At 38.3% G+C, this 24270-nt stretch overlaps 1 protein-coding gene across 1 annotated transcript in view; it reads left to right on the plus strand.

Moving 5' to 3' along the window:
* Window positions 1–24270, plus strand: part of CEP95 (centrosomal protein 95) — a 44595-nt gene that overhangs the window by 685 nt on the left and 19640 nt on the right. Inside the window, exons 2-8 of the mRNA XM_025927698.2 lie at window positions 1096–1224; window positions 5233–5340; window positions 8839–8949; window positions 11609–11714; window positions 13422–13537; window positions 21645–21764; window positions 22314–22507. Of these exons, the coding sequence (XP_025783483.2) occupies window positions 1096–1224; window positions 5233–5340; window positions 8839–8949; window positions 11609–11714; window positions 13422–13537; window positions 21645–21764; window positions 22314–22507 (884 nt within the window). The remainder of the gene's footprint in view (window positions 1–1095; window positions 1225–5232; window positions 5341–8838; window positions 8950–11608; window positions 11715–13421; window positions 13538–21644; window positions 21765–22313; window positions 22508–24270) is intronic.

Consider the following 24270-nt stretch of genomic DNA (forward strand, 5'->3'; position numbering starts at 1 on the left):
TGAGCAACGGCACTCTTACGGTGTTGTTGATGCCCTTGCCAAAGTAGAACGGTGGTGGATTTTTCTCTTCGGCGCTCTGTGTCGTTACCTGGCTTTTTCTAGCAACCGCTTTCGAGAAGCGAGTTGATTGGGTTGCCTGGGACGCCTTCATCCTTTTCTTCCAGACAGCGTTCAAACTTCAAACCCTTTGGTTTGGTCAGTTTGAGAACTGGGCACGGGGAGAGAAGAGAGAACGTGATTCTTGGAAGATACTCTCATTTATTTCTGGGAAGAGGGAGATAATGTGCCTTGAATACACAGACACATTTTTAGAACCTGCTGAGCATGTCAGATAGAGAGTAACAGAACTTTCTCTTTAGTTGCTAATTATATCAGGGCGCAAATATTTCAAGCTTTCTAAATTGTTCGAGAAACCCTTGAAGTGTGCTTGCTATAATTCCAACGGTGTCTGGGGGTGGGTTGCGGTGGCACAGGAAACTTCAGTGTTGATAATGTGCTAGCTCTGAATTTAGAGACATTTTTAGGTATTTTCTATGTTTTATTTCTTACACATTAAATATAATTAAAAACTAACAAATGTTGTAGTGTTAGTGTCATTACTTCACTTCTTAACAGCCTGCGTTTATCAGCCTATTGGGCACCAGAGAAATTCTGACTTGCACAAGATAATTGGGTAAAAACATGACTAACGCTATTGGGAATTTGAAACAGCATTCATTAATTAGTTTCTGGTAGCCTCAGACTATCATTAACAAAGTGTCTTGCTTATGACATAATATTTGCTTACTTATACGTATGTTTTAAATAAAAACAGCTTTATGTGACTTGTAAAATAAGAAAAGGGTACATAACTTAGGACTTTAGCTTATAACGATAGAAATTGGATTTGCATCATAGTTTTTACTACATTGAAATTCTAGCACTCTAGCACTTCCAGAGTGCTAGAAATTAAATAATGTATTTTCAAAATTCATGCCTTGGAGGGCCTTTGAACTTATATAGTAACCAAATTTCTTATCTTGTGCTTCATTCAATGTCTGTCTTCGTGGGGTCGACTTTTGCTATTTAAGGCTTATCTTTTTCCTTTCCTAACAGAGTGGATAACCGTTGCCAATAACCTTCTTTTGAAATGTCACATACACCTGAGGATACGAGAACTGGAAGACTGTGATGCTAATGTTTTTATTGCTCTTTATCAATCCATTTTGGGAGAAAAGGTACCAGGTAAGGGTACTAAAAAGTGGGAGTAATAGTGACTATATGTTAGGCCAGGTGTTTTGAGTGCCTTAAGTTAGATCCTGTGGTGTTTATAAAATCCTGTATTTTCTCTTTGTTTACATTTTATTTGTATGTAACTGTTGCATTCGTTACCATAATAAAGACCCACATAGAGTAACAGCCTTGTTCAAATCAGTTTGAGTGGTCTTGGTCATTATGTCAATCATGGCTAATACCTTGTGAAAGTCACACCTTTTCTGTACATATATTTTCAAAAATTCTAAAATTGAGTAGAACTTGGAAACTTGTTGGGTCCTGTTGCTTAACCAGTATTATGGATATGAATTGATGATTGTACTGCATCCCTGGTTGAGTAGCTCAGAGTCTTTATCCATAGATCTCTACTGTCTCTGCTATAACCATTAGTATTAAAGCTCTGTGTAGTCTCTTTTCCTTTCCCACTGTTACCATGAGTTAGTGCCCTCATCACTTGGAATAATGGAGATGGCCTCTAGCTGGTATCTTTGATGCTAGTCTTAACCTTCATTTGAGCACAGAGGCCTATAGTTATTAGACCAGTCTTTTAAAATACTTTTTTCAGGGGCGCCTGGGTGGCGCAGTCGGTTAAGCGTCCGACTTCAGCCAGGTCACGATCTCGCGGTCCGTGAGTTCGAGCCCAGCGTCAGGCTCTGGGCTGATGGCTCAGAGCCTGGAGCCTGTTTCTGATTCTGTGTCTCCCTCTCTCTCTGCCCCTCCCCCGTTCATGCTCTGTCTCTCTCTGTCCCAAAAATAAATAAACGTTGAAAAAAAAAATTTTTTTTTAAATACTTTTTTCAGGGCACCTGGGTTGCTTAGTCGGTTGAGCATCTGACTCTTGGTTTTGGGTCCAGTCATGATCTCAAGGTTCGTGAGTTTGAGCCCCACATCGGGCTCTGTGCTGACAGCATGGAGCCAACTTGGGATTCTCTCTCTGCCCCTCTCTGTCTGTCCCCTCCCTGCTCACTTGCTCTCTCTCTCTTTCTCTCTCTCTCAAAATAAATAAAAGAAAAACTTAAAAAATAAAGTACTTTTTTCTTCCTTCCCCCGTTCATCTCCCTCAGTGCCAGAGGAGAAACTCCAAATATAAGTTCAGTGTTAAAATCTTTCCTCACTGTGGTCTTTACTGACCTTTTCGGTTTTTTTAAGTTTATTTTGATTTATTTTTAGTTTTTTAAAGTTTATTTGCATTTCAAAGTAAGTTTTACTTTGTTTTATATTTTTTTTTTTTAATTTTTTTTTTCAACGTTTATTTATTTTTGGGACAGAGAGAGACAGAGTATGAACGGGGGAGGGGCAGAGAGAGAGGGAGACACAGAATCGGAAACAGGCTCCAGGCTCCGAGCCATCAGCCCAGAGCCCGACGCGGGGCTCGAACTCACAGACCGCGAGATCGTGACCTGGCTGAAGTCGGACGCTTAACCGACTGCGCCACCCAGGCGCCCCATATATTTTTATTTTTTAATTTACATCCAAGTTAGCATATAGTGCAACAATGATTTCGGGAGATTTCTTAATGCCCCTTCCCCATTTAGCCCATCCCCCCTCCCACAATCCCTCCAGCAACCTTCTGTTTGTTCTCTATATTTGTCTCTTATGTTTTGTTCCCCTCCCTGTTTTTATATTTTTGTTTCCCTTCCCTATATGCATCTGTTTTGTATCTTAAATTCCTCATATGAGTGAAGTCATACGATATTTGTGTTTCTCTAATTCTGCTTAGCATAATATTCTCGAGTTTCATCTACATAGGAGCAAATGGCAAGATTTCATTCTTTTTGATTGCTGAGTAATACCCGTTTGTATGTATACATAGATATATATATGTACACATACACCATATGTATATATACACCACATTTTCTTTATCCATCTGTTGATAGACATTTGGGCTGTTTCCACACTTTGGCCATTGTTGATAGTGCTGCTATAAACGTTGGGGTGCATGTGCCCCTTTGAAACACCACACCTGTATCCCTTGGATAAATACCTAGTAGCACAATTGCTCGGTCATAAGGTAGTTCTATTTTTAATTTTTTGAGGAACCTCCATACTGTTTTCCAGAGTGGGCTCACCAGTTTGCATTCCCACCAGCAGTGCAGAAGAGATCCTCTTTGTCCACATCCTTGCCAACATCTGTTGTTGCCTGAGTTGTTAACGTTAGCCATTCTGACAGGTGTGGGGTGGTATCTCATTGTGGCTTTGATTTGTATTTCCCTGATGTTGAATGATGTTGAGCATTTTTTCATGTGTCAGTTGGCCATCTGGATGTCTTCTTTGGAGGAGTGTCTATTCATGTCTTTTGCCCATTTCTTCACTGGATTATTTGTGTTTTGGGTGTTGAGTTTGATAAGTTCTTTATAGATTTTGGATACTAACCCTTTATCTGATGTGTCATTTGCAAATATCTTCTCCCATTCCGTCGGTTGCCTTTTAGTCTTGCAGATTGTTTCCTTCGCTGTGCAGAAGGCTTTTATTTTGATGAGGTCCCAATAGTTCATTTTTGCTTTTGTTTCCCCTGCCTCTGGAGACGTGTTGAGTAAGAAGTTGCTGTGGCCAAGATCAAGGAGGTTTTTGCCTGCTTTCTCCTCGAGGCTTTTGATGGCTTCCTGCCTTACATTGAGGTCTTTCATCCATTTTGAGTTTATTTTTGTGTCTGGTGTAAGAAAGTGGTCCAGGTTCATTCTTCTGCATGTCGCTGTCCTGTTTTCCCAGCACCATTTGTTGAAGAGACTGTCCTTATGCCATTGGATATTCTTTTCCTGCTTTGTCGAAGATGAGTTGGCCATACGTTTGTGGGTCCATTCCTGGATTCTCTGTTCTGTTGAATTGATCTGAGTGTCTGTTTTTGTGCCAGTACCATACTGTCTTGATGATTACAGCTTTGTAGTACAGCTTGAAGTCCGGGATTGTGATGCCTGTAGCTTTGGTTTTCTTTTTCAAGATTGCTTTGGCTCTCTGGGGTCTTTTCTGTTTCCATACAGATTGTAGGATTGTTTGTTCTAGCTCTGTGAAGAATGCTGGTGTTACTTTGATAGGGATTGCATGGAATATGTAAATTGCCTTGGGTAGTATTGACATTTAACAATATTTGTTCTTCCTATCCAGGAGTATGGAATATTTTTTCATTTTTTTGTGTCTTCTTCAATTTCTTTCATAAGCTTTCTGTAGTTTTCAGTGTATAGATTTTTCATGTCTTTGGTTAGATTTATTACTAGGTATTTTATGGTTTTTGGTGCAAGTTTATTTATTTGAGAGCATGCACGGTGAGGGGCAGAGAGACAGGCTCCATGCTATGAGCATGGAGCCTGATTCAGGGCTCAATCCCAGGAACTGTGAGATCATGACCTGAGCCAGAATCAAGAGTTGGATACTTAACCACCTGAGCCACCCAGGGGCCTCTATTTTTATTTAGAGAGTGTGTGTATGAGTGGGGGAGGGACAGAGAGAGAACAAGGGAGAGAGAATCCTAAGCAGGCTCCATGCCATCTCAGAAGCCCTGAGATCATGACCTGAACCAAAATTAAGAGTCAGACGTTTAACCAACTAAGCCACCCAGACACCCTTATATACTGACCTTTTAAATCATTATGCCATTAATTCCTACTAGGTTACCTTCAGAAGGTTGTGGGGTTTTTTTCCTCTCATGGAAAGCAGCCCATGATTATGGGTTAAAGTCTCACTCCATTATTGTTTCCCTTACTAGAGTATTAGCACCTCCTTGAATTTAGGGACCTCTTTATCTTTCTGTAGCATGGTGCTTATTGTAGAGCATGTTCATATATATGTTGATTGACTAAGTATTCAACCACTAAAGGTGCTGTGTGGAATTTAGGCTCTGTTAGCTTTATCTGAATTTTATAGCCTGTTCTGTTTGGGTAGAGCTTACTTTTGTAGCACTTAACCTGACTCAGAAGCCTGGTCAGAGACAGATGAAAACTTGGACCCTCAGATGAAAAATGTGTAGCCTTTTTTCCACAGACCTCATAGCTATTCCCAGGAGTCAAGAGGATGAAGCTCACAATGTACAAGCAGTAATTGATTCGCTGGCCTTGGATTACCTGCAAGTCAGCTTGTCTCACATAACAGGTCGGTGTATACTTAACCATCAGATAATTTTGCATTTGACTAAAATAATTTGTTGGGTAGAATCCTAGACATTGTTTAGTTAACCAAATGAGTAAGCTTATGATATAAACCAAGTGGCAAGACTGAGCCAAGACAAATTGACTGGTAGAGTTAAGGCAGCCATTCTTGAGAGCTTTTTTAGGAGAGTCAAACATTGAATTTATGATGGACCTGAGTCTGAGATGTAAGAATTCTGGCTGGTAGTTAAAGGTATGTTTTTTGTTATTTTGTTATTTTAAAGCTAACATGCTGCTTGTTTGTAGTAGCTAAGAATTAGCTAGATCTAAATATCCATTAAATAGGGACAGGTTAAATAAGTTATGATAGCTCCATGCAGGGAATTACTCTGCTACTGTAAAAGATGATTGATGATGCTCATTAAGTACAATGTTCCATATTAGTGGAACAGTCTCCAATATGTGTAATGTCAGAAAGATGTGCACTTAACAATGATAATGTGCAGAGTAGGGTGCTGCTTATAAAAACAAAGGTAAGGAGAGGAAATATGCAGTTGATTGCTTGCAGAAGGACTCTTTGAAAGCATGTGCAAGAAACCTGTAATGCCAATTGCTTCCAGTAAGAGGAACTTCAGGGCTGCAGGACGAGGGTGGGATGAGACTTCATTATATAACTTTTATACTTCTTGAATTTTATTTTGTTCTTTTAAAGTTTATTTATTTATTTTGAGAGAAAGAGTGCATGAATGGGGGACAGGCAGAGAGAGAGAGAGAGAATCCCAAAGAGACCACACTGTCAGCGCAGAGCCCGGCATGGTGCTCCATCCCACAAACTGTGAGATCATGACCTGAGCTGAAATCGAGTCGGATGCTCAACCAACTGAGCCACCCAGGCGCCCCTGAATTTTAAGCCTCATGAATATTTTCTCTATTCAAAATAAATAAAACTGTAAATTGTTTTTGAAACTTTTTCCAAAATAGAGTATATCATGCTTGTATTCTAAAGCCAAACAGGGGCGCCTGGGTGGCGCAGTCGGTTAAGCGTCCGACTTCAGCCAGGTCACGATCTTGCGGTCCGTGAGTTCGAGCCCCGCGTCGGGCTCTGGGCTGATGGCTCAGAGCCTGGAGCCTGTTTCTGATTCTGTGTCTCCCTCTCTCTCTGCCCCTCGCCCGTTCATGCTCTGTCTCTCTCTGTCCCAAAAAAATAAATAAACGTTAAAAAAAAAAAAAAATTAAAAAAAAAATAAATAAAGCCAAACATATCAAATATAAATATATTTGTAAATCCCTGTATTCTAGATAGAAAATGAGGATTATTCCAGTAAATTATTTCAAGCTAAGGAAAAGAGGGAATCTGTGCATATGAACCTACATTTGAATCACTTAGAGAAGGCTTACACCATTGGTTTGTTCTTGGGCAGTTAAATGTTAATCAGGATTGGTCACTCACATCTCTCAATGTGATGTTGACGACAAGTTTTGCAAAAATACTCTGTCTTAATTTTTGAGTGCAGTTCTAGGAGTAAAAATGGTAAATTAGTTTGAAGATAATTCATTTTGAAGGATAATCCCAGGGTTTTCCTGTTCTTTTGCAATTCAGAATTGCTTTATCACTTGAATAGGGTAATTTCTGGTATTTGTGCTTTTTAAACCTATAGCATAGTTGTATCTGCTTATGTAACTTTTTAATGCAGAGCTGCTCCTAACAACTCTCACCCACCCCATGAAAAGTTGCAGAACTGCTTATCTCCTCCAGTATACTGCAGAGCAGCTTTTTACTCCTTGTGTTCTTGTTCAGTTTAAAATACTTTCTTCTGTGCCATGAAGCACTGCATTTTGGTGGGCGGTCTTAGTTGCTGGGTTGGCAGAGGATGCTCCCCATCCTGGCAACTGAGAAGTTCTGAGTATGCCCTTGGGGTATACTTGTGTATCTCGTTAAGCCAGAAAAACAAGGCTTAAGAAGATTTGTTTGCTTTAAACCAAAAAAAAAAAAAAAAAAAAAAAAAAATTGTCAAATACTGTCTATCTGTATTGGTAATTTTGTAAAACATCATATTTCTGGTTTAGGTTTGTTTTGCATCAGGAGTGAAATTTTGAATGGCTAGATTCTCTCAAATATCGAGTTTCCATTTTGTCTTTCCCTTACTGGTTTGAACTTAAGAGAATGCAGGCGTGACCTCCCAAAGGACAACCCAGCTGTCTCAAGAGTTACATTCCATCCATACCTGATGTTGATTAGAGTCCATTTTAGGTGATACTAAGCATGCTAAGTTTCCATGCTTTTACCAACCCATTTCTTGTCAACATATCAATTTAGCATGTATTAAAAATTTATTATGAGACAAGTATTGTGCCAGGAATTGTTTAAAGAGTAACTCCTGGGTGTAAAGTGGATGTGGTGGGAGGTGAGGCTGCAGAAGTTGGGACTGAGGTGAGATTAAAAAGTTTTACATGCATGGCCAGTGTTTTTAAGAAAATTTATTATTGAAGTTTAGTTGACATATGAAATTATATTAGTTTCAGATGTACAACATAGTGATTGGACAGTTCTATATATTACACAGTGCTCACTGTAATAAGTATAGTAACCAACCACTACCTTACAACGCTATTACAATGTTATTGATGTTATTCCCTATGCCTTATTTTTCATCTCTGATTTATAACTGGAAGTTATACAAACTGTATACAAAGCTGTATAAATTGGAAATTTGTATGAATGGACAAGTTTTTTAAATTAGTATTTTATTTATTTTTTGAGAGAGAGAGCGAGAGCACCTGGGTCTGAGCAGGGGAGGGGCGTAAGGAGAGGGAGAGAGAATCTCAAGCAGGTTCCACTCCTGACATGGCCGGGGGGGGGGGGGGGGGTGCTCGATCCCACGACCCTGGGATCATGACCTGAGCTGAAGTCAAGAGTCAGACACTTAACTAACTGAGCCACCCAGGCATCCCACATAGGCAGTTTTTAAATTAAGAAAAATGACATGACCTATATAAAATGAATAGGAGTTAACAAATAGAAAAAATGAGGAATTCCTGATGAAAGTATCCCAACAAGTTCTTTGTTTTTATGTTACTCTACTGCTGTTATCTTCAGAACAAACCACCATCTAGAAGTAGGATCCCACGATCTGAAACTGTGTTGCCTCCTGCCATTTTTTTTCACCAGCCTAAAAAAGTTCTGCTTAGATACTTTATATCTTGGTATAAATCTTACCAGAGGATGTTTTATTAAGTCTACTTATTTTGTTTCTTGGTAAAGAAAGGAATATGCTAATTAATTACCAAACATTATATTCAAGACTGCTTCCTTTGTTTCTTCAAATATAATTAGGTATCAAGACATTCATGTTTTTAATATTTATAATATTATTCGTTTTCCTGAATTAGTTTGTAATTCTTTTATCTGAACAGTATTTACACAGTGGTATATTTGTTTTGAAACTTTGAGACTTTTAGTTTCTTCGTTAATATTTTTAATAGCTTTTTATCCTGTGTTTAGGAGAAAATATAGTGAAGGGAGATAAAGAATCTATTAAGAATCTGCTAGAAATCTTTGATGGGTTGCTGGAGTATCTTACAGAACACATCAGTGAGACATCTCACGAAAAAAGTAAGTTTTAAAATTGTAATTTGAATAGCTAATGCATATACCTGGTAAATTAAATCTCACTTCTTAACTCTTCTAAGCGGTTGGAAAAAACTATCTTAGACTATCATCATGTCCTTTGTGAGTTTGGATGTGCTAATCTATAAAAAGTTCTGATTAAAGTTGCTTACTGTCCTATTATTGCATGAAATGACTTATTCCAAAATTTCCTGTCAGAACTGCCATTTTTGTTATAAATTTGGATATTGCTAAAGCATTAACAGGAGGAATTGGAGTGTTTTTGTCTTTAACCTATGTTTAGGTTTGTGACAGCCTGAAAGTTTTATTTTAGCCTTTGAGTAATCCAGTTCTCCAAAAAGTTATCCAACAAGTTTTCAGCAGCAATAACAAACAACATAAATTCTGATATGAATGAAGACAAAAAAATGTGGGTAGGCTCATCGTTCCTACTTCTCACGTGGTTGTGATAACATCTGACCTTAAACTCTTTAGTGATAGTTTTCTACCTTTTATCGTTGCTGAAAAGATTTAAAGGCATATGTAGGTCTGGCCTGGAGGGAAAAACTGCCACAGGGGATATTTCTTATTTCAAACACTTGAGTGTTCTGAGTGTGGAGTGTTTTGAGTGTTTAATATCTGTTAAATATGTACCAGCCTCGGTACGCTGGGAGGATTCATAATTGCATGCCATGTTCTATTGCTCTCAAAGAAACCTAAGTTTCTGACTTAAGTCAGGAAGGCAGCCATAACTGCATACAGTAGTCCCCCTAGATGCAGTTTTGCTTTCCACTCGCAGTCCCCCTTGGTCCAGAAGCAGATGATCCTCCTGAGGTATTGTCAGAAGGTCGGTCATTAATAGCCTAATGCTACATCACAATGCCTGTGTCATTCAGCTCACTTCGTCTCATCACGTAGGCATCTTATCCCACATCATCACAAGAAGCAGGTGAGTACAGTACAATAAGATATTTTGACAGACCACATTTCTATAACTTTTGTTATAGTATGTTGTTATAATCGTTCTATTTTATTATTAGTTATTGCTTATCTTAATGTGCCTAATCTAGAAGTTAAACTTTATCATACGTATGTATAGGAAAAAAACATAGTATATATAGGTTTAATCTTATCTGTGGTTTCAGGCATCCTCTGGGGGTCTTGGAACGTATCCCTCGGGGGGGGGGGACTGTTAAACAATAAAAACCATTATAGGAGAATTGGGGGAGAGTGAAAGACGTGTGAAATTTACCTAATTCAAGGCTACTTAGTAGGTATTTTGAGGCTTGGTGGCTTTAACCATTTTAGCAACAAGATTAAGAGATGGAAAACTACCTTTGGTGGAAATTGATTAATTTGAAGTTTTACACTAACAGCAGCAGTTTTTACAATGTCGTGCTTGATTGCAGGTAGAAGAGGAATGGTAGTAGCTTTACCATGAGTAGGGCAGTGGGGATGGCGAGAGGAGGGCAGAACTGAGAGATACTTAAATGTGAGTCTGGTAATAGTGAGACGTGGAGGCAGGGCATGCGGGAGGGAGATTTCCAGGGGAGGTCAGTAGAATGTGGTGAGCTTAGTGCTGCTAGGAGGGGGTTACAGAGGTGGGACCTCCCAGTGCAGTAGTACTGTGGTTGGGTGGTGTTTTCTGAAGTGTGATTCTCACCTTTGCAGGTCCAAGTTGATATGGCAGTATTACCTAGAGCTAATCAGATTCTTCAAAATGCCAGTTAATAATGGGAAGTCAATCTTTATTATCATGAGTCACATCATGTACAGAGCAGCTTTTTCCTGGTACCTGAGCTAGCATTATCATTAACTTACCACTGAAGAACAGGGATTTGAAAGCAGACTTTGCGTCAATGCTAAGCTCTGCCTCTCATTGTTTGAAGCTCTCTAAGCCTCAGTGTTTTCATTTGAAATTCTTCCATGGCTATAGTGATGGTTGAGTAAGTAGATATATAAATAGTTTAGTTCCAAGCCTAGCTCCGAGTCACTGCGCAGTGAATGTTAACTAATGTTATTACAGTGTTGGTTATTTTGAATACAGAAATAGAAAAAAATGAAGGTAGATGCTCAAATAGAGAAATCTCTAGAAATGGGGATGGGAATATTCAGAGGCGTCAATCTGAATCATAGGAAGTTTCACCCACGTACCTCCTGAAATCAGTTCCCTAGTGTGTTGCTGCTGGCGAAAGTTGTTCCTCAGACATGTTGAGTTGAAAAAGGAGTGATAGTCTGAAAGAGAACTTCAGCCAAGCTTTGATGTACTCTGACTCTTAGCCTGGGAGGGATAGTCTTGGAGCTTGAGGCTCACAGTTGTGTTCTGAAGCCACAGCCTAGTCCTCTTGCTTCAGACATCCCTTACTGAACAGGGAGGTTATAAACAATAAAACATAAACCTACCACCTGTCTTAAAAAATAAAACATTGCTAGTACAACTGTAGACCTTGCTTTTAAAGCAGCATTTATCTTGCTTCTGTTACCCAAGTAATACATGGTCTTCACAGGTGATAATTTGGTTCTTTCTAATTTCGTGTTCACAAAAGCCCAGTTTACCAGGAGAAGATGAGGGTGCTTAACTGTTCTCACCTCTACCCACCCCCATATAAAAATAGCATTATTAATTGAGAGGTTTTTTGGTGTTGTTTTTATCTATTCTAAACAGGTGAAACTGGACAGAGTTTTAAAGAATTCCATCAAGGAGAACCTTTAGAAGAGCCAGAAAGTACTAAGGAATCCAAATCATCATGGAAAAAGGTTTCTTTTGGGAGGTAGCACTCAATGTCTATGAATTTAATCAAAACAAGTTATGCTTTTTCCTTCTAAGAATTGGCACACAATATACCACAATGGCAGCAAAAAACAAAACAAACTGATGGGAAAATCTCAGTACCTTCTCATATTTTAAATCTCCCTGACGGAATTTTAAGAACCTTGAGCTATATGTAATACTTAAGTCTCAGTATTAAACACCTGTGTATTTTCTTCTTCCTAGTTAGTTCTTTTATTCCAAAATACATCTTTTTAAAAAAAAAATTTTTTTTTAAACATTTATTTATTGTTGAGAGAAAAGGGAGCGTGAGTGGGAGAGGGCCAGAGAAAGGAAGATGCAGAATTGGAAGCAGGCTCCAGGCTCTGAGCTGTCAGCACAGAGCCCAACGCAGGGCTCAAACTCGTGAGCAGTGAGGTCATGACGTTAGCTGGAGTCAGATGCTTAACTGACTGAGCCACCCAGGTGCCCCTTTCCAAAATACGTCTTTAGTGGGGCACCTGGGTGGCTTAGTTGGTTAAGTGCACCTGCATATTTTTTTTTTATTTTTCCCTTGGTCATCAAAATAGTTTATGTTCCCTGTAGAAATCCTGGAAAGTATGAAGAAATAAAAAACAAGTGAAAAAAAAAAAAAGATGAGCTCTACCATTCAGAACTAAACAAAGGCTTGTTAATGTTTTGTTATACTTGAGTCTTTTTTATAATGTTTTGGGTTTTTTTTTATTTAGTCATATTGTTTACATAGTTTTGTTTCCCGCATTTAAAAATTTTACATATCAAGTCTTTTTCCGAGTTGTTAAATTCTTTGTAGTAATTTTTAATCCCTGTATAACAGACCATATAGGTGCTTCACAATGGGCTAAACCACTCCTCTAAAGTGGAGGTGGATGTTTCTGGGTTTTTTTATAGTTTTTGAAAATGTGATACATGCTTTTGTTTGCTCTTTAAGCTACATCCAAAGAGTATGAATGTTATAAGCCTATTAAAAGTTGCCAGACTGCTTTCCAAAAAGGCCATGACAGTTTATACACTCACCGGCAGTATAAAATTGCTCGTTACTGTATCCTCATGAATCAGTAACATTAACTCATTAACAAATATCAGAGTTTTAAAATACCTGCAACTTTTATAGACAAAATATAATGTCATTACAGATTTGATGGTAGTTCTACCTACGGGTTGAACATAATGCTATGACTTTTAAATGTATGACTTCCCATTTTTTTTATGGAATTTGGCATGATTTGAAAGACACAGGCAATATCTTCCTGTTCAGGTATAGTACATTGTGGAAAACCTGTCTTAAAGGAGACCACCATGAGATGAATTTCTTGACTTTATTTTTTATTATTAGATTTTTTTTACAGTGCAAAAGTGAAACAATGCAAGGATATTTAATGCAAAATTCATACCCTACCCAGATTCCACCCCCACACCCGTAGAGTATCCAATGTTTATTGTTCTCTGTGTGTATTCTCCTATGCATTTAATCCTTGACACTTTCTACACGGCTATTTCTACCATACGTGTATGAGTTAAAACAGATAAACACCAAAAAGTGATAAGCAACAGAAGGGAGTGTCTTGCCCTTTTTCTGCACGTAGCAATGAGCAGTCTGAATACTCATAGGCAGGCTGTTTAAAGCAGCTTTTGTCAGGAGGGGCCCTCTGGTTAGGCTGGGCCCAAGTAAGTAAGGGAATTCTTTCAGGTGCTCCTTGTCATCTGAGGCTTTGGGCCCCTCTTGGGATGGAGATGAAACAGAATCCACTGGTGAAGTAATTAGACTCGGAGACACAGCACACACCTTTTCTCTAAGAAGTAATGGTAAGTAAACTTCAGATACCTGTTATTCAGCATACAACTATGAAAATAAAAATAGTTATTCTTAGGAATGTTTACAGTTGAGAAGAATAGAGAGAGTTGTAACTCGACCTTAGAATTGAATTTCCAGAGTATACCATGATTAACCTAAATATGAAGTTACCTGAAATCAAACAAGTAGGAGTTATAGGCACATGAGCAAGTTTGTCATATAATATGTGGGACCTGATACCCTGAGAAGAGAATTCTGAATGCAACTTGATAGTCTACTCACATTCAGATTACCCCCTAAGTATAGTTTTCCTAAACTGGATGACTCACTCTTTTCATGGTTTCAAACAACAAGTCAGTATATCCAGTGGCAGTTCTTCTTCCAGGCATCAGGCTACATTTCCAAGAGTCTGCTGCTCATACACAGTAAGCCTGAATATCTTTGAGGCCCATTTTGAGCCTCGTACCTTGCTGTCCTTCATCCCACTTCCTGTCCTGCCTACCTTAGTTGTCATGCTCTTTTCTGCCTTCATGTTGTTTCTTCTGCTGGGGTGCTCTTTCTTCATCTCTGTTCCTGGCAAATTCACCCTACAAAGCCCAGCCTCCCCCACATGCCTAGATTCTGAGGCTCTATTTCTACACTGTGGCCTTCTCATCTTATTTTGGTAATCCTATTCTCACATTGTATAGTAATTTTGAGTATGTTTGTTTTATAAACTGTGAGTTCCAGGGACAGTAGCCACACCAGACTCATTCAGCAAATATTTAGTGCTTTCCCTGTGCCACGCAGTGGTGTTATAGTGGTTAACAAAATAGACACCAATCCCTTCCCTCATGGAGCTTGTATTCTGCTTGGGGAGGCAGCCAATCAGTAAGACAAGTAAGTGAAATACATAGTAAAATTATTCATATTCATCTTAGTATTTTAGAGCTTCTCAAAACACCAAGCCCAAAATAAGTTGTGGTTTGTATTTTTTTAATGGAAGAACAGGAATGCTGGATAGGCATTAAGTGTATTAAATTGGGAATCCAGTGGCCACATTCTCATCCAGACTCTGCTACTGGCTATGTGACTTTGGACAAGGCCCTTGTCTTTCCTGAGCCCGTTTCTTAACATGTGAAATTGGAGAATTCAGCAAAACCATCTGAGAAATCCCTTTGAGCATTAGTACTTTGGTTCCAAAGAATAGACATTGAAATCCAAGGAATTAATGTTCAAAGAACCTCAATATGGAAGGTTAGACAGTAGACTAAAGACATGTACTTGCCACTGGGATGAGCGAAGTAACAGAATGACCAGAGTCAATTGAAAGTAACAAAAGAATGCTTCTTGAAGGAAGAGAGTCAGGTGGATTGACAGAAGATGGAAGGGACTATGATTTTAGAAATGGTGTTCTGTGATAGCAACTACCGTGTAGAAAGGTTGCATCTGTAAGAAGTGAGTTGTTTTCAGATTTTAACTATTCGGGTTATAATGCAATTAAGGCAAAAGAGAAAAGGTTGAGAGAAAAGCCAGGCTGAGGTGTTTTGGTTTGGTGTCATTAAGGGCTATGGTAACTTCCTTTTATATTTGGATTTAAGTCATCAGATAACTGTCATCGTATACATTCATAGGCATCTAACTTAGGCTTCAATTTCTGGGCTATGAATCTTATTTTTTTAATTGAGATATAATGAACATGTAACATTATGTTAGTTTCAGATATACAATCTATAGATTTTATGTTTACATGTGTTGTGAAATGACTGTCCCAATAAAAATCTAGTTAATATTTGTCACCATAGATAGTGATGACAACTGTTAAGATCTATTCTCTTAGCAACTTATAGTATTAATTATAGTCATGCTGTATATTTTATTCCCATGACTTAACTGGAAATTTGTACCTTTTGACCATCTTCACCCATTTTTTCCTACCCAGGGTTCCCCCTTATTTATGAAATGTCATATATGTTTATTATAGATGCTTATTAATGCTTGCAGTAGACAAGTCCAGAGACTTTTCAGTAATAAAACAGTATATCCTAAAACAGTCTAAAAATTATAAGGAAATTTGAGTGTGTCACTTTCAGTCTGACAAATTAAAAGTGCCAAATGTTAACTAAGCATGAAATTTTGGAGAAATTTTATCAAAAAGAAACAGCATATGAGTTTCTTTGTCATCCAAGAAACTGAAGAAAAAATGGACTCAGGTAAAAATGAATTAGCCTGGAGTCAAGTTGATGACAAATTTAGTTTAGGTAGTAGAGAAATTGTGGACCACGTTTTGAATTTTGAGTATTAGATCTTAGATGCTCTTCGTGTAAAATATGAAGTTATGGAGTGAGATTCACATATTTTAAACATGTTGATGTGAAAATGGCCCTGTCGCTCTGGGTTGTGGAAAAGGAGAGCATAAAAAGATGTGTTTGCTGGATTTTAAGAGACATCAAATGAACGTCAGACATTTTAAAATATGCAGTGTCTTGAAATACGTTGCATGGAGTTTGTGCAAGGTGAATTTTCCATTTTTAGTGTGATTATGTCAGTTAACCACTTTAGTAACTGAGTTTTCAGGATACATTCTCATACCTTCAAAGTGAGGAGTAAGTTTATGGTGAAGTCTTTCATTAAATTGAAGAAGGGATAAATAGTCATTTGTAGAGGAGGAGTCATAAGTCTGTTTTGTTTGTGGGAAGTTTATGTGTTGTAGATTTCTAAGGGAGCAAAGTGGATATTCCCTCAATTTCAGAACTATTTTAGTACAGCTCTCTATGTAATAACATTATAAAGCTGATTAAATATTAAGCATTCAAAAGTTAGACAAAACAATTTGACCTATAAATTTTTTTATTATGGTATCAACCAGGATTCGTAGCTCAGAGATACACCCACAGAACAGCATTTCTACAATTCTCGCACCTATTTGTATGAGTATATTCCAGTAAAACACAAGCAAGGCACACCTGGCTAGCTTAGTCGGTACAGCATGCAACTCTTGATCTCAGAGTCGTGAGTTTGAGCCTCATGATGAATGTAGAAATTGCTTAAAAATAAAATCTTAAAACACACACACACACATTTTATTTACAAAAACAGTTGGTGAGTCAGATTTGGACGTTGGGCCATAGTTTGCCAACCTCTGACCTAGAGAAAATCACCGTTAACATTTTGATTTCTTTACTTATGGATATGCAAATGTGCATCGCATATGTTCTTTTTTATTTGTTTTTAAAGTTTATTTATTTTTGAGAGAAAGTGACAGTGTGTGAGCAGGAGAGGGGCAGGCAGAGACAGAGGGAGACACAGAATCAGAGAAAGGCTCCAGGCTCTGAGCTGTCAGCACAGAGCCCGACATAAGGCTCAAACCCACGAGCAGTGAGATCGTGACCTGAGCTGAAGTCAGATGCCCAACTGACTGAGCCACCCAGGCGCCCCTCACATATGTTCTTTTAAAATACAGTCATAAAGGGGCGCCTGGGTGGCGCAGTCGGTTGGGCGGCCGACTTCAGCCAGGTCACGATCTCGCGGTCCGTGAGTTCGAGCCCCGCGTCAGGCTCTGGGCTGATGGCTCAGAGCCTGGAGCCTGTTTCCGATTCTGTGTCTCCCTCTCTCTCTGCCCCTCCCCCGTTCATGCTCTGTCTCTCTCTGTCCCAAAAATAAATAAATGTTGAAAAAATAAAATAAAATAAAATACAGTCATACAGTGGGGCACCTGGGTGGCTCAGTTGGTTAAGTGTCTGACTTCCATTTGGGTCATGATCTCACCATTCGTGGGTTCGAGCCCCCCATCGGTCTCTGTGTTGACAGCACAGAGCCTGGAGCCTGATTCAGATTCTGTGTGTGTGTGTCTCTCTCTCTCTCCCCCTCCCCCAGTCATGGTCTCTGTCTCTCTAACTCTTTCTCTCAAAAATAAACATTTCTCTCTCTCTCAAAAATAAATAAACATTAAGAAAAAAATTTTTTAATGTTTATTCATTTTTGAAAGAGACAGCACAAGCAGGGGTGGGGTGGAGGGGCGGGGCACAGAATCTGAAGCAGGCAAGGCATATGAGTAATTTTATTTTGCTTTTTTTTTTTTTGCAGGGCGATCTATGTGGTTTTCTTTTTTTTAATTTAAAAAAAATTTTTTAATTTATATCCAAATTATTTAGCATATAGTGCAACAGTTACTTCAGGAGTAGATTCCTTAATGCCCCTTACCCATTTAGCCCATTGTCCCCCCACAGCCCCTCTAGTAACCCTCTGTTTGTTCTCTATATTTAAGAGTCTCTTATGTTTTGGCCCCCTCCCTGTTTCTATATTATTTTTGCTTCCCTTCCCTTATGTTCATCTGTTTTGTGTCTTAAAGCCCTCATATGAGTGAAGTCATATTAGATTTGTCTCTGACTAATTTTGCTTAGCATAATACCCTCTAGTTCCGTCCACATAGTTGCAAATGGCAAGATTTCATTCTTTTTGATTGCCAAGTAATACTCCATTGTATATATATACACCACATATTCTGTATCCATTTATCCATCAGTGGACATGTGGGCTCTTTCCATACTTTGGCTATTGTCAGTAGCGCTGCTATAAACATTGGGGTGCATGTGCCCCTTTGAAACAGCATCCCTGTATCCCTTGGATAAATACCTAGTAGTGCAATTGCTGGGTCTAGGGTAGTTCCATTTTCAATTTTTGAGGAACCTCCATACTGTTTTCCAGAGTGGGCTCACCAGTTTGCATTCCCACCAGCAGTGCAGAAGAGATCCTCTTTGTCCACATCCTCGCCAACATCTGTTGTTGCCTGAGTTGTTAACGTTAGCCATTCTGACAGGTGTGGGGTGGTATCTCATTGTGATTTTGATTTGTATTTCCCTGATGATGAGTGATGTTGAGCATTTTTTCATGTGTCAGTTGGCCATCTGGATGTCTTCTTTGGAGAAGTGTCTATTCATGTCTTTTGCCCATTTCTTCACTGGATTATTTGTGTTTTGGGTGTTGAGTTTGATAAGTTCTTTATAGATTTTGGATACTAACCCTTTATCTGATGTGTCATTTGCAAATATCTTCTCCCACTCCATCGGTTGCCTTTTAGTCTTGCAGATTGTTTCCTTTGCTGTGCAGAAGGCTTTTATTTTGATGAGGTCCCAATAGTTCATTTTTGCTTTTGTTTCCCTTGCCTCTGGAGACGTGTTGAGTAAGAAGTTGCTGTGGCCAAGATCAAGGAGGTTTTTGCCTGCTTTCTCCTCGAGGCTTTTGATGGCTTCCTGCCTTACATTGAGGTCTTTCATCCATTTTGAGTTTATTTTTGTGTCTGGTGTAAGAAAGTGGTCCAGGTTCATTCTTCTGCATGTCGCTGTCCTGTTTTCCCAGCACCATTTGTTGAAGAGACTGTCCTTATGCCATTGGATATTCTTTTCCTGCTTGCCGAAGATGAGTTGGCCATACGTTTGTGGGTCCATTCCTGGATTCTCTGTTCTGTTGAATTGATCTGAGTGTCTGTTTTTGTGCCAGTACCATACTGTCTTGATGATTACAGCTTTGTAGTACAGCTTGAAGTCCGGGATTGTGATGCCTGTAGCTTTGGTTTTCTTTTTCAAGATTGCTTTGGCTCTCTGGGGTCTTTTCTGTTTCCATACAGATTGTAGGATTGTTTGTTCTAGCTCTGTGAAGAATGCTGGTGTTACTTTGATAGGGATTGCATTGAATATGTAAATTGCCTTGGGTAGTATTGACATTTTAACAATATTTGTTTTTCCTAGCCAGGAGCATGGAATATTTTTCCATTTTTTTTTTGTTATTTTGATTTTTTTTAATTGAAGTATAGTTGACACAATATTACATTAGTTTCAGGTGTACAACATAGTGATTTGACAACTATATATGTTACGCTATGCTCACCCCAAGTATAGTTACCATTTGTCACCATACATTATTATTAATTCTGTTGACTATATTCCCTATGAGGTTCCTTTCATCCCTGGGACTTTTCAGTCCATAACTGGAAGCCTGTGTGCCTCCCACTCCTCTTTACCCATTTTGCCCATCCCCCTACTACTTCCTGTATAGAAACCATCAGTTCTCTGTATTTATGCATCTTTTTCTTCTTTTTCTGTTTGTTCTTTTGCTTTGTGTTTTGGATTCCATACATAAGTGAAATCGTATGGTATTTGTCTTTCTCTGACTTATATCACTTAGTGTGATACTCTCTAAGTCTACCCATGTTGTGAATAGCAAGCTCTCCTTTTTTTTTTATTTTATTTTTTTAATTTACATCCAAATTAGTTAGCATATAGTGCAACAATGATTTCAGGAGTATATTCCTTAATGCCCCTTACCCATTTAGCCCATCCCCCCTTCTACACCCCCTCCAGTAATCCTCTGTTTGTTCTCCACATTTATGAGTCTCTTATGCTTTGTCCCCCTCCCTGTTTTTATATTATTTTTGCTTCCCTTCCCTTATGTTATCTGTTTGTCTCTTAAAGTCCTCATATGAGTGAAGTCATATGATATTTGTCTTTCTCTGATTAATTTTGCTTAGCATAATATCCTCCAGTTCCATCCACGTAGTTGCAAATGGCAAGATTTCATTCTTTTTGATTGCCGAGTAATACTCCATTGTGTATATACACCTCATCTTCTTTATTCATCCATCGATGGACATTTGGGCTCTTTCCATACTTTGGCTGTTGTTGATAGTGCTGCTATAAACCTGGGGGTGCATGTGTCCCTTTGAAAAAGCACACCTGGATCCCGTGGATCAATGCTTAGTAGTGCAATTGCTGGGTCGTAGGGTAGTTCTATTTTTAGTTTTTTGAGGAACCTCCATCCTGTTTTCCGGAGTGGCTGCACCAGCTTGCATTCCCAGGCAAGATCTCATTTTTTATGACTAATACTCCTCTGTGTGTGTGTGTGTGTGTACGCGCGCCACATCTTTATTCCTTCATTTATCAATGGACAGTGGGTTTGTTTCCATATTTGGCTATTGTAAATACTGCAGTAAATATGGGTGCATAACATCTTTTCAAGTTAGTGTTATTGTTTTCTTGGGAGTAAATATGCAGTAGTGGAATTACTGGAACATAAGGGATTTCTGTTATTTATTTTTTGAGGAACGCTCATACTATTTTCCATAGTGGCTGTACCAATTTACATTTCCACCAGCAGTGCACAAGAGGTCCTTTTTCTCCACATCTTTGCCAACACTTATTTTTTGTCTTTTTGATTCAAGCCTTTCTAACAGGTATAAAGTGATAGCTCATTGTAATTTTGATATGTATTTCCCTTGATGATTAGTGATGTTGAGCACCTTTTCTTGTGTCTGTTGGCCATCTGTATGTTTTCTTTGGAAAAGCATCTATTCAGGTCCTATGCCTATTTTTTAATTGGATTTTTTTGGGATTTTGATGTTGAGTTATAAAGTTCTTTATATATTGTGGATATTAATCTTTTATAAGATATATCATTTGCAGATACCTTCTCCTGTTCAGTAGTTTGTCTTTTTATTTTGTTGATGGTTTCCTTTGCTGTGCAGAAAGTTTTTATTTTAGTGTAATCCCAGTAGTTTATTTTTTGCTTTTGTTTCCCTTGCCTGAGGAGACCTATCAGAAAACTGTTGCTAAGGCTGATGTCAAAGAGATTACTGCATATGCTTTCTTCTGGGAATTTTGGCTTCATGTCTCACACTTAGTTGTTTAATCCATTTTGAGGTAATTTTTGTGTATGGTGTTTCATTCTTTTGCATATAGCTGTCCAGTTTTGCTACCATCGTTTATTGAAGAGACTATCCTTTCCCTATCGTATATTCTTACCTCCTTTGTTGTAGATTAATTGACCATATAAGCATGGGGTTTATTTCTGGGCTCTCTTTTCTGTTCTTTTGATCTATGTGTCTGTTTTTGTGGCACCTATTTTTCTAAAGCGAAGCAATGTGATGTGAAGCTTTGTTTTTAATTTGTATAAATGGTTCTGGGCTATAGAACTAGATCTTACTCTCTGGTGGTTATTAAAAGTAATGGGTAGTTTGAACAATCAGACCAACATAGTTCTAGGATTACGTCATTCCTGAGATTTATATCCTCTGGATACAAAATTCTTGGTTTTTAGTATATCATTCGGCAGTAAAAAAATTCTTTTTAATATTTTCTTTTCTAGGTGCCGAAGGCCATAACCAAATGCAGTCCAAAAAAGCCCCAACTCTATTACATGAAGAAGTGCTACACCCTCCCTCATCTAGTTTTTTGTCCAAGAGTAGGACATCCTTTGTTGAAGACAGTGAGTAGTAACGTGTTATTAGTGAGACTACTGCTATGAGTTAGAGCCAAAAGTTATTTCCTGGGATACTTTCGGATGCTATTAGTCTTTTCACTTTTGTTGCTTTACGCTTTATGTGATTCTTTTTGGTTTTACATGATTATATTTGTAAACATTTCTTATTATGAGTTCTGATTTCTTAAGATGGTTTTTGGTCACATGTTGTGCATCTACTATTTTCTAACTCTTCTCTCAAAGACTTTAGGACAATACAAGTTTCTCATATGTTAGCACATCAGTTTACAGTCTTCCAGTTATTAAGGAATGACAAAACATAGCAATTTGAAAAATATTCTCATTTCTTACTGTTATGTCTGGGATTTTTATTAGTTAGTATTACATAAAGTCATTGTTAATGGTGAACTAGCTGTATAACCTGTGGATGAACCATAATTTCTGTAGCTGTAATTCCAGCCATTTAGGTTTTTAGTACCTATAGGCATGTATATATATCAAATGATGTGTTTCTTACAGTTTCATCTTAATGTCCACTTTATTTTTGCTACTTAGTGGAAATTCCTTCTGTGGATGTGATTCCAAGTGCTAGGAAACTAGGGGAGCCTATTCAATCAGCTATTCCTTTACATCCACCCTACCACCCTTCAGAGCCTCGAGCACCCTGTCCCATAGGAAAAGAATACTTGCGCTCAAGTCACATCTCCCCTGCTGTGAATTCTACTGGAGAGGGCACTGCATTTTCTGTGGTAAGTGGAAAAGCTTACTTTCAATGAGATGGATGTCTATCAATTTAAAGACGTCTCTGCTAGAATGGTAATTATAGATACTGCACTAACCCAAGCACTGTACTTCTTAAATTTTGCCTCTGGGTATACTTACATGTTCTTACTCTAGAACAGTGGGGATGAATGTATAGAAAGGAAAATAGTAAGAGCTAACGACACATTGTTTATTTTGTGTCATGCACAGTTCTAGGTACTTTACTGGTATTGAGTAATTTACTCCTCAACAGCTGTGGAGTAGGTACTTTTTTTTTTTTTTTTAATTTCCCAAGGGGAAGCTGATATAAAGAGATTAAGTATCTAGTCTGAGGTCACACAACAACTGTAGAGTCGGGATTTGAACTCCGTATTCTAGGGGCACCTGGGTGGCTCAGTTGGTTGAGCATCCGGCTTTGGCTCAGGTCATGATCTCACGGCTCATGAATTCGAGCCCCTTGTTGGGTTCTGTGCTGACAGCTCAGAACCTGGAGCCTGCTTCCGATTCTGTCTCTGTCTCTCTCTGCCCCTCTCTTGCTCAGGCGTGCTCATGCACACGCTCTCTCTTTCTCACTTTCTCTCTTTCTCAAATATAAATAAACATTAAAAAAAAAAAAAAAAACACCTTTTTTTTTTAATTCAGTATTCTAGTTTCAGAACCCGTATTCTATGTCCCTAGTTAAATCACTGAAAATTTAATAAGAAAGTATGAAAAACAACCTTTCATCCATATTCCTATTATCCAGTGTGAACTGCTAGTAATACCTTGGTCTTTTTGCTTCTACTGTACTTTAGGGAGAAAAAAATCCATTTTTATAATTATCCTGTCCCTATCCTCCTAGAAACGAACATGTAGGGATATGCAGGTGGTGAATTTATAAACAATGATACATTTTCATCATTAAAAAATTCAGAGTACATAGAAGTACGAAGACGAAATGAGCATCATTAGCATTAGGTGGCCATCATTCTAAACATTCTGTGCATCTATTCAGGTAGGAAGGTGGATAAGTTAGAAAAAAGGGATCCTAGGATTATGATTACATTTGGGGGACTTTTAGAGAGGGGTGGTAGAAGGGCTTCTGAGTTGCTGGTAATATTCTATTTCCTGACCTGAGTGGCATTTAAATGGGAATACTCCTTTTGAAATAATTCTTGAGCAGGACACTTAAACTTCAATAATAAGTTTTTTAAAATGTGATTGTTTTTATAGTTGTTATTTACTAAAAAGTGTTAAATTTAATTTCACTTACACAAGAAACACATAAGTGAAGTTGAAGAGATTCTTTTTTTTTTTTTAATTTTTTAAAATGTTTTATTTATTTTTGAGAGAGAGAGACAGAGCACAAGTAGGGGAGGGGCAGAGAGAGAGGGAGACACAGAATCCAATGCAGGCTCCAGGCTCTGAGCTCTTAGTTAGCACAGAGCCCGACGTGGGGCTCAAACCCACAAACCATGAGATCATGACCCGAGCTGAAGTCGGACACTTAAACGACTGAGCTACCCAGGCACCCTAAATTGAAGAGATTCTTAAACATCAAATGTCTCTTCATAAGATTTCCTCTGAAGTTAAGAAATAAATTGTTAAAAATGTTAAGCATTTATATTCATAACGTTTGATTTTTAACTGTTTCAATTTTAGACAGTTGACTTCTTGATACCAAAGAGAATTATTTTAGTACTTACCACTTGTGATTTGATCACTTTTTCATTGTCCAGGTTTAGCCATAACCCTTGAATTTTCTTGTTGG

Source organism: Puma concolor, chromosome E1 (assembly GCF_028749965.1).
Source record: "Puma concolor isolate L17-30 chromosome E1, mPumCon1.1.hap2, whole genome shotgun sequence".
Taxonomy (NCBI): Eukaryota; Metazoa; Chordata; class Mammalia; order Carnivora; family Felidae; genus Puma; species Puma concolor.